This window comes from Bactrocera latifrons, unplaced genomic scaffold (assembly GCF_001853355.1).
Source record: "Bactrocera latifrons isolate USDA-ARS-PBARC rearing strain unplaced genomic scaffold, ASM185335v1 scaffold_71, whole genome shotgun sequence".
Lineage (NCBI taxonomy): Eukaryota > Metazoa > Arthropoda > Insecta > Diptera > Tephritidae > Bactrocera > Bactrocera latifrons.
The window spans coordinates 699085-710297 of record NW_017537390.1 but is presented as its reverse complement, the minus strand read 5'-3'; the positions used below and the strand labels follow the sequence as shown (position 1 = coordinate 710297).

Genomic DNA, 11213 nt, shown 5'->3' with positions numbered 1-11213 from the left:
TGATGCGTCAGTAGTCGTCGACGGCTGTTATGACCGACCGCCATTCAGCAGGTCTTGGTTCGTTGGTTGGGGTCGCGTGCGCGCTGCTGCTTGGCGTGAAATTATTAACTGTCCGCTTATATTTCGAAAAAATAAAAAATGCAATAATTCAACGGAATAAAGAAATGAACGGAATGCTTGTAGTTGTGCTTTAGCTCCTCTTGGCTGCTGTTTGTTTAATTTTCGCTCTCGCCCAAAACGAATTTGAATAATTTCTTTTGCCCGCCTGTTTGTTTTGAGTTGCGTGCCGCGGCGGCAAATCCGTCGGTGTCTCCGTTGGTGCTACCTGATGCGTAACATTTAATTTTCGGCTCGTCCGCGTTACTTGTGGGCGCTGCCGCACGTTTTCTTAACCTCAGCTTTGGCATATTGTTGCTTTGATTACGTTCGCCTATTGAGCTAAAATGACATCTCCCCCTGAACGTGCTAAGATTATAAAAAGTCCGATTTCCCTTTTGAAGGTAAAAATATATATTATGAAGCTCAATCTGCTTTACTGGTGACAAATGTTCTGTAAAATATTAAATTCGAATTTTTCGTTGTACCCTGAATTTTGGTGATGTTAGTCAAAACTATGTAGGGTCAATATTTTTTCACTGTTGAAAGTTTATTTGGATTTATAAAGAGGTAGTTGCGTATTTCAAACTCGAATTAATTGCAGGTTGTAATAAGCTTTTTTTTAGGCTTATCTTACAGTATATCAGATCAATTCTCAGTTATTTATAATTTACTAAATACTTTCTGTGGAAAAGCTAAGCTTCTTCTCTGATTCTAAGATCCTCGTTGGATTTTCAGGTATCTTCGCTGGCTGTGTATGAAAAGAAAACCAGTATTTTCCCATCATGCTGAATTAATCATGGTTTCCACAATGAAATATTTCGGGTCCCTCCTTTCTCCTGTGATTGGTTTGGGGTTCTTTTGAGTTTCATATGGCTCCTCAAGGCTTTTTGTGTACCTTGGTATTATATAATAAGATTATAATGCTACGTCTTTTAATTTGGTTCCAAAGATCATTAAATTTGGGTAGTCTCTCCAAAGACTGTTATCTGATATACATTCCCCTATTGGAAAAAAATAACTTTCACGGATTGCCTTATGAGTGGTTTGGCAAGGAAAACATCAATAAATTTAGTAAAGTTATCAGTTTAATTTTAGACTCTTATCATTCTTTGTGACTCTGGAGAGTGATAAAGTGTCACCCAATTCTCTAATAATTCCTTCCATCAAAAGTGTGTAGGAATTTTGTGTATTTTTGATCTACCGGTTTGCACATGATTTTTGCTGTTTAGAATTCCGTTAGATCATTCCGTCGAGTTTTGACACTCCTTGCCATGCTTCTGTCCAGATCATCGTAAATACAATGCATTCTTAAATACATTTGTAAGTGTTGGTCACGGTTTCAAACGGTTTACCGGCTTCTTGGCCATCTCAGCATATAGCTCATTGTCATTGATGAATTTGTGACCTGGCGCCAAGTAAAAGTGGAGTCGTTTGTTCCTGCTGACACTATCTATTGTTGTCCTGTTTCCCAAGGCACTTCTGCGAAACGAGGTTATGACCTTGATGGCTGTTTGGCTGACTACATACATGTTAATTCTGGAGTTGTCTGCTGAAGCATTTGAGGCTGTCCACCCCACTGTAGCACCGTAGAGTAGAATTGTTCATACCTCCAACAGAAAAAACAGACCCTACCATAAGCAGAGGTCAAGAGAGAATTGCGTCTTACTTGGATTATCTTGCTAGAGTGAAGTTCTAACGACGGATTAGTACTCCAGGTTGGATTGAAGGAAGCAATAATGTTTGTAATATTGGTTCTTTGTGACATCCATAAACTCCCAAAAATAGATCATCAGATCCTTATAAATCGCCGAATGTATGTATTTACCACAAATTTCTTAAGGGGGGGTTAGACATTTCAATCTTAGTATAGTAGAAGCTGGGCAAAAGGAAGTGAAAAGATGGTTCCGCCTCGCCTTGCTCTAAACAGAAAACTTTGGCGAAAAACGTCCGACAAGATGTTTAGCCCAAATGCATGTGAACCCATTGGATAGTGTCCAGTCAAAACACCTCTACTTTTGCTTAGAGCAGCTATCTCAGAGGATCTTGTACGGTTCACTCTGGGCCAGAAAAATCTCGCACCTGCAAAAGTTATAATATACTATGTGATTATCTGATATTGATGGCCATCTTGAGTCTGAAAATTAGTTCGGGGAATACGGAGTGAAATAGTATCAAAGAGGCAAACGGACTCCCGAAATATGTGCCATATGCGAAAAAATAGCTAATTGAAACTTTCTACATCTACCCAATACAATCTTAGCCTCTTCAAGAAGATATCGATTATTATTCATATAACGTTTTATATAGGAAGCGCCGGTTGTCTCAGGAAATAAAGGATTACCATATGTCTTTGCTATTTAGTTAAATATGAGAACGATGCTTAAAATATGACACCTCTTACGATTGCTCTATGGAGTTATAGTTTTCTTCTTCTTCTCATGAATTAAAAACTTTTGTTCCTTGAAATGGATTTATTTTTCGCAGTCATAGAAACAATACTTATACAATTTTGTATAAATACATATTTACTTACAATGTTTCGACACAAATGTTGCCTTCCAAATGTTGATAAACAATTTATTGGACAACAAAGCGGACACCTGATGCTGCGCGCCACATCTGCTGAGGCGATTAATTTGACTATCTCACCTACCGTTTGCGGAGTAATGCGTTCCACATGAATGAAAACCGGCCGGTCGTTGAGTTGATGATGCTAACACAATGTTGCTGAGCGCACACAACACCGAGTGTCAGCAACATTAAGAAAATACTCTCTGCGTACGCAGTATACATCTGAAAATAAATTAGCCGAATTTACACTACTACGAGCATTAAGTAAATCAGGCGAGAGCAGGAGTCAGCAACCACCGCAATCAGCACATTTCCCACCTTCAATGCGCTCGCCGCTTGCACTTTGTTATTTTCGGCTGAGCCACTGAGCGCACACACCAAACGAATCGCCCAACTGTTGGAAAGCAAACAAAACATTCGCATGCCTCAGTACAAAATCAGCTCTCGTCACGTACAGAACGAAAATTGAATTTACAGTGAAGTCAAAGCGGTTCGTGGTATTGTTGTCGTCGTTTGAGAGTATGTTTATATGTACGGTGAATGTGTTATTACGTTGCCGGTAAAACGAAGCGCAGTTCGTGGTGTATTATTAGAAGGAAGTGTGTAACGAAACGAAACGAGTAATAGACGACGCGTTGAAGCGAGTACCGGAATCGGAAATAGAGTGTAGTGTAAAGTGTATTGTAGGCTATAAAGAATAATCAAAGCAACAACCCACCCACCCGACGAAAAAGGGTGAGTCCGTGTGTGCGTGTGTTTGTTCATTGAGTAGTGGCTGTCTCTTATACACATCTAGATGTGTATAAGAGACAGGAAATAGAGTGTAGTGTAAAGTGTATTGTAGGCTATAAAGAATAATCAAAGCAACAACCCACCCACCCGACGAAAAAGGGTGAGTCCGTGTGTGCGTGTGTTTGTTCATTGAGTAGTGGTGCCAAAGGAAGGAAGTGTGGTGAATTTTGAAATATATCAAAAGCTATACAATACACAGGCAACGCATAGCAACTCGCGTGATAGTTAATAGTGGTGTGGCGTGTCGTGTAAGTGATTCGGCTGCCGACTGCTGCTTGTACTTAGCCGAAAAATAGTTGGTTAGCTGCTGCCTAGCTACGGCTACTAGGCAAACTGGTCCATGCGTGCAGATAATTAGCAAACGCTTGCACGTTCGCAACGTCAGAAGAACGTCAGCAGCTGACCGTGTTGGACCACTGACACGGCAGCTTCAACGACCCCATTGTGGGCAGTCCAAAACAAGTCGCTACCATAGGAAAGGTTTTAGTGTGAACTAAAGAATATTTTTTAAATAAAAATATTGGCAAATGTTGTTATTGTTGTGCATGCGAAGTAAGCGCATAAATAGGCGTCAGTCCGCCTGTCAGTTATTTTTGTGTCGTCTTTTTTGAACCTTCAATCCGTCCACATAGCGGACAGCTGTTGCACGTGTTCGTGTGCGGCTCTTGGCTATTTTGGTATTCCGCGCCTCAACGCCTGTTGGCCGTCTGGTTGCGCGGCTAGACCAGCGACACGGTAGACAGTGTGACGCCGAACCCCAGCTAACGCTTGTATTGTCTTAACGAATGTTGTTTTTTACTTGAGTGTGTGTCGCGGCAGCGGATAATTTATGAAAGACATACACACGTCCCTCGAATTGTACATACTTTGAGTGAGCGAAAGGAAGAGCGTCTCGTGGCGTGTCTCGAAAAATTAATCACCAAAGAACGCGCGCGTGGGCTACGACTGATAAGCGACGTGTGTTAAGTCAATCACAAAAGTGATATTTCACAGCGAAACGAAAAGAAGGAGGGCAAATACGACACGCGCGCTGATGGAAAACTCGCACTGTGCTCGCCACCTTCAGTTTGGCTAAAAACTCCCGCAGTACTTAGGCTTCTGCAACACGAACACGTCTATGCAAATTGGCTGAGGTGCGCGAATTTTTTTTTGTTGTGGCCTGCGAATTTGACTCGCTAGTGCAGAGGTGCGAATGAAAGCCGTCTCGAGCTCGTAGACAACACACATTTTTTGCGTTTCTTTCCAGCGCGCATTAAGTGCAACGGCTTGTAGTGCATTCCAGCATTGGTACTCTTTTCGTGTCACATTTTTTTTGCGCTATATTTGTTGCGGTAGACGCCGGTTCCGCACGCCTCAAAACCCCAATGGGCAATTAAGGTGCAAACGTGTTGTCATTTAATTAAAAATTAAAAATTCTACTAGAATACAAATTAGCAGGAGGATCGGTCSGTCGGTTGGTCGGTCGTCTGTACGTACGGGTAGGTCCGCAATTGCATGCAGCACGTGCTGTGGTTGAGGAGTGGATCCGCGCTGTGTGTTGAAGGCAAATTGCAAAAAAAAAAAAGAGAATAAAGCGTAAAATTACAATAAAAACAACATTACAACGTAGCATATTGCTAATAGGAACTATTGCAAGTGTTAATCGGTCGCGTGTGCCTTGAATACGTGAAACGCGCACAACTCGAACGTTTGCATGCAACGCGACTGAGCAGCTAAATTGCAAAAATTATAAGCAGAAAACATTGAGTAATGTGTACGCGCGCAAACATGACGAAGACAAAGGCCGCAGCTCCACATAATAACAACAAAGATAACAATAAAGCATACCATAGACGCTTCAGCGTCTTGCACAACATGCCAGCTGTCATCTGTTTGTGCATTTGTATGCTCACCTATGTGCTGCAACCCATAAGCAGTGTTGCCGCCGCCGTCTCCTCCTCCTCCTCCACCTCTGCGCATTCCGACAGCGACCCTTGCTATTTCGAGGACAAGCCGCGCAAGTGTCTGCCCAGTTTCGTGAATGCGGCCTACGGTAATCCCGTGCAGGCGTCCAGTGTTTGTGGCGCGAGTCGGCCGGAGCACTTCTGCGAAATCAATCGCGATGGCACGCTTAGCGAGTGTAACGTGTGCGACATTAGCCGTGCCGAAACGCGTTTTCCCGCTAGCGCCTTAACTGATTTGAATAATCCCAACAATGTGACTTGCTGGCGTTCGGCGAGCGTGCCAGTGCCGGCCGATGTGGATACTGCGCCACCGGATAATGTAACGCTCACGCTGTCATTGGGCAAGAAATATGAATTGACCTATGTAACGTTGTCGTTCTGCCCGAAATCGCCACGTCCCGACTCATTGGCCATTTACAAGAGTTCTGATTACGGTCAGACCTGGCAACCCTTTCAGTTCTATAGTTCACAATGTCTGAAATTTTATGGACGACCGGATCGCGCTAAAATCAGTAAGTTCAATGAGCAGGAAGCACGTTGCATAGATTCACATCGTGATGGCAGCACCAACCGGTTCGCATTCAATACACTTGAAGGTCGTCCCTCGGCCAATGACTTGGATGCATCGCTTGTACTGCAGGATTGGGTTACCGCCACCGATATACGCGTTGTCTTTCATCGGCTCGAGCTGCCACGTGAGCTGGCAGCGGCGCAGGCAAAGGATGCCGCCAAACCAGCTGCGAATAGTTTTAGCGATGAAATGGGCAGCAGTCAGGAGGACGAAGACGATGAAGATGAGGAGTATGACTACAATTTACAAGGCAACGATAGTACATATGAAGATGAAGACTATGCTGCCGAACCAAAGAAGCATTTGGAGTTGGACGATGATAGTTTAGATTTAGACTATCCAAACGATGGCGGCATCAGCATCGTGCCAGAGGTCAAGCGTTACAACAACAAACCAAAGCTGACCGCCTATGAGAAACATTACCAAGCCAAAACTGCGCTTGCTGCAGCTGCGGTCGCGAGCACCACAAAGGCGGATACCGCAACATTGGACAAACATGCGGTCGGCAGTGATGGCAAAGTAGCGCCTAAGCCTACCACTAAGGATCTATTGTCCATTTCACAACATTATGCCGTCTCGGATTTTGCAGTTGGTGGGCGCTGCAAGTGCAACGGACATGCCTCCGAGTGTGTAGCCACTGTGGGACCGAATGATGTGCTACCGCGCATGTATAATGCTGGCGATGATTTCGATGTTACTGGTGTTGCGCACACCAATAGTAACCATAACAGCAACATCATCAACAACAATAATAACAATGCCAATGTGAATGTCAAGTTGACAATGATGTGCGCTTGCAAGCACAACACAGCCGGACCGGAATGTGAACGTTGTAAGCCATTCTACTTCGATCGTCCATGGGGACGTGCAACGGACACCGACGCCAATGAATGCAAAAGTAAGTGGAATCGCTTTTTTCTTTCCTAGTTATTTTTCGTTTTATTTTTTTTTTTGTTTTTTGTACTCACATACTGTGCATGTCCATGAATATATTCTACGATGGCACGACCACTGGATGCCGATAGTTAGATGAATGAGCTCACAAGTAGCTCAGGGATGTGTGTGCGTGTGGCTCTCATGGTGCTTGGCAGTTCAAGTATTTCGTACAGTGTATGTGTCGGTATGTCTTTTAATTGAATTCAGCTGAGAGTTTGTTAGGCATGAATGACAAAAACGTTCGATAAAAGCGGCGACGGCGGCAGTTTGGCTATGAAGCGGTTGTTGYTGTTCGACCATCAAGGCAAGCCAAGCTGCTAAATCATTGCACAGCCGGGTGGGGTATGAGGTACAGTGCTGGCACATTGTTTGTGATTTACAGTCGTTCCTATATGGTATATGTAGGAAGCAACGCTGAGTGTAGTCCTCGACATGTACATACATGTTCGCTGCGTCGCCGCCCAAAAATTTATGATGTGAAAATTCTCGTTGTCTCCTCTTTTTGGCCGGTTGTGGCAAGCCGATTGACGCTGATGGAGCTTTAGTTAGTTTTGTGGGTCGCAGTTAATGGCTCTGTCGATACAAATGGGCGAAAAACTGATTAGCAGGTTTCGGTACTTCACACAAACATACACATATTCGTACTGTCCAAGCACACATGCTGCTCATGTTGCAAGTTGTTCCGCCATATTCACATTAGCTGTGCCAAAATAGCCGGCTCGTGTGTAGGTAGCAATTCATTGCTTGGAACTTGTCAACCCAAAAGCAGTGGGAGACCTGCTGATGACACTCGCTGCTGTCGGCTGGTCCTTTCTTGTGGAGTGTTTACAGCTTGTTGCTTGCCGGTATGCTCCGTGCGAACGAAATTCATGTTCATGTGTACATTTATACGAGTGTATTTTATTTCTGCTGCTGTTGCTGCTTTCATTGACTGGCTCTTCGTTGTTTTTTGTACTGGAAGGTACAACGACAAAAGCTTGGTTTTCTTATCAGTACATGCAGCTACTTACACTTGAACATATGCCATTTGAATGCATGTTTGTACATATGTGTGTGTCCTTGTATGAATGAAATTTTAAAAGCACTTTTGTGCGCTTATTTGGGATTAACATTGGAATTGTAAATCAACTTGTTGACTCAGCAGATTAATGTGAATTTTGGCAGATTAAATGTTAATTTTTGGTTAGTTTGTATATGCCACACAAACGTACAAACAAATAGTGTGTTGGTTCTTTTTTAATTATTGGTTTACTTAAATTTCCGGTGAATAAAAAGTGACGATTACAAAACGAATTTTATGCAACATTGTTTACAAATTTTAATCTCAAAATATATGAGATGAAAAAATTACGAAATTCCCGTTACACAAAGGCAGAAATATATGAAAACAAAATTTTATAGTAAATATTTTTTTTTTGGATGTTTAAAGTTTTTAATTTTCCTTATTATTGCAATTTCCATTTCAAATTTGAACGGCTATTCAACCTGATCTGAAGTTTTTTTCTGATTGTGTCATCCACGATTCGTATACAAGTATTACACGGCATAAGAGTGATGATTTCTTTTCAAAGAAAACACACTGTAATTGTTTAGAAAACTTAAATGTTTTTTTTTTGATGTGAAGTGTAATCGATATAATTAATTTCAGAATCATGTGACTGGCCTTCATGACTTCTTTTCCAGGAAGAAATTTGTTGAACCAATTTCGAGTAATTTTTCCACTGAGTCAAGTCGCATGTCTTGAATAGCCCGTTCAATATTGACTTTTGCAGTCTGAAGAGAGCCTGTTTTATTGCTTAAAAGACCAATGACTTCAAATAACTCCACGAGAAGTAGTCTAAAAATGCTGAATTAAAACTTCGTGGATGCCAATAAATGTCACAATTTCTTGAAATAATCGAATCTTTAAAAATATTTCGCAATAATTCGGTTGTTGCACGTGCTGTCTGGTACGTGACTCAATCTTGTTGGAACCCGATGTTGTCAAGATAAATTTCTTCCAATTGCTGTCACAAAAAGTTGGTTATTGTCGATATATACCATTCGCCATTGACAGTAACGGTGTCACCAGCTTCATTTCGAAAAAAGTACGGACCGTTGGTTACACCATGCCAACAACCACATTATACTGTCAATTAAAGTGAAAGTAAAGGTTGTGGATTTTCTTTGCATAATAATAGAACATTTTTTGTTTTATTTATTGCACCACTAAGATGAAATTGAGCCTCATAGGAGATGATAAATTATTTAAAAAAAAAATTGTTATCGTTTTCAAGTTGTTCCAAGGCAACGGTGGTCTAATGGTTTCAGTTCTTGTGTGAGAACATTTTTATATGGATGCAAGTGCGAATCCTTTCTCAAAATTCGTCAAGTTGTGGTTTGGTCGCAATTCATGAGAATACTTTCGAAACGACAAATTGTGGTCTTTAGAAACCCTTGTCTGTACGGCAGCAATATTTTCATTACCTCGTATATTTTATGCTCGAATTAGACGTTTCTGTTTCAAATATTATTTATACATGTATGATTTTTATGTTATTAAGAATTCATTTAATAGAATATTTCGAAAAACCAAAATCTACATCTAATCTCTAGTAAAAAATATTTAGATGAACTCTCCATCCGATTTTTATAGCTCTTATTTTATAAAATTTAAATTTTCCTGTTCCGACTCTCCTGTGATTTGAACTTCTAAGTTTATTTTTGATATTATGACTCTTTATTTCTAATTTCTGTCCTGATTCTTCTGAGCCCTTCCGATGCCATAATTATTGGCATTTATGTTCTTTTTATTGAAATCATGATCATCTTAAATATTATACTGCGGGAATACTTCGGTTCATCAATTCTGGATCAAACATGTTTCATTGAACTTTGGGAGCACACTTCTTTCAATACTACTCTGAAAAATTTCATGTGTCTTATAAACTTCTAAATTTTTTACAATCGTCAACTCTTCAAACCTATTTTCTTCAGTGAAGAAGTGTTTTTATTCAACTTTCTGACGAGTTGTTGAAGAACATAAGTTTGAAATTTTTTGGACTCATTTCACTTTATACAAATTATTGAAATAATATTCTTTGATTCGCTTCAAGAAAAGAAATTGTAGAGAATACATAATATATTTAACTCTTTTTGGCTCTAACAAACAAGTGAAAAATGCTATATATGTACATACATATATATTTGGTTGATACTTTGAAGCTTTTACAGCGTTTAACAATGCGAATAGTTAAAAGTTTTACTTTTTTATTTATAATTTATGTAGATCTCATGTCAGTATCTAGATTTAACTTTTCCATCTTTATAGAAGTTCGAGAAGATCCGAACTTCATATTTTTGTGGTTTTCGGATTCAGTTCCTAAAAGCAAACATTGAAATAACCTCATTTTGAACTATTATCCAAAGAAACTTCAAAAACTTCCTTTTATAGGTAGAGTCTATTAAATCTCGTTATTTTGGAATGCTTCACCAGTTCTCAGTCAAATTCTTCAATTTAAACAACAAAATTAAAAGCCAACTTACAATTTAACACCTTCTTTTCGCTGCCTTCATCTTTCTCCCCTCTGTGTATAAAACGATTGACTGCAAGTCGGGATTACAAAGAAGAAATTGCCAACAACAACAAATGGCGTAGTAAACAGAGGCACGCACTATGGCATTATTGGACGGGGGATGTCATGTCGCCGAACACAATTGCGTGGATTAAGTTACGGCGCAGACCAAAGGATAAAGTATAAAGAATGAAGGATGCGCAATGGACGAGATAAACGTGAAAAAGCCGGCCGCCAGGCGCCGGTTGATTACAACAAGCGCTATAAATGTTGACAATGAAACCCTCAATAAATGCACAACATACGAACCTGAACGAATTGGGGGGTGAGTGACGGAAGCGCACAGTTGTAATAAATACAACAATAACAAACAGGAAAGTGGCAAGTAGGGGAAGAGAAGCTTGCGTAAATGCAGTGCGAACAAAAATAGACGCCACTAAATATGCGCAAATACACAAGTTAAATATGTAAAGAGGCAGACATATATACTATGTATTTACAGTACATATGTATGTATATTGTATATTTTTATATAACTGAACTTGAAAACCCGCAAGAAGCTGAAATTAGCAAACAAAATCACCCACTAAAATACATCACGCCCCCCCGCAAAAGTGGTAGCAGCAACAAAAGCAAAAATAACAAGTAAGAAAGGGCTAAGTTCGGGTGCCACCGAACATTTTATACTCTCGCATGATAAAGTGATAATCGAGATTTCAGGCGTGGTTGTGAACCGATTTCACCCAT

The 11213-nt window shown here is 40.5% G+C and overlaps 1 protein-coding gene across 1 annotated transcript in view; it reads left to right on the top strand.

The window, feature by feature from the left end:
- The first annotated feature begins 3513 nt into the window (after positions 1–3513).
- Positions 3514–11213, top strand: part of LOC108975998 (netrin-B) — a 234619-nt gene continuing 226919 nt past the window's right edge. Inside the window, exon 1 of the mRNA XM_018944866.1 lies at positions 3514–6874. Within this exon, the coding sequence (XP_018800411.1) occupies positions 5212–6874 (1663 nt within the window). The 5' untranslated portion in view covers positions 3514–5211. The remainder of the gene's footprint in view (positions 6875–11213) is intronic.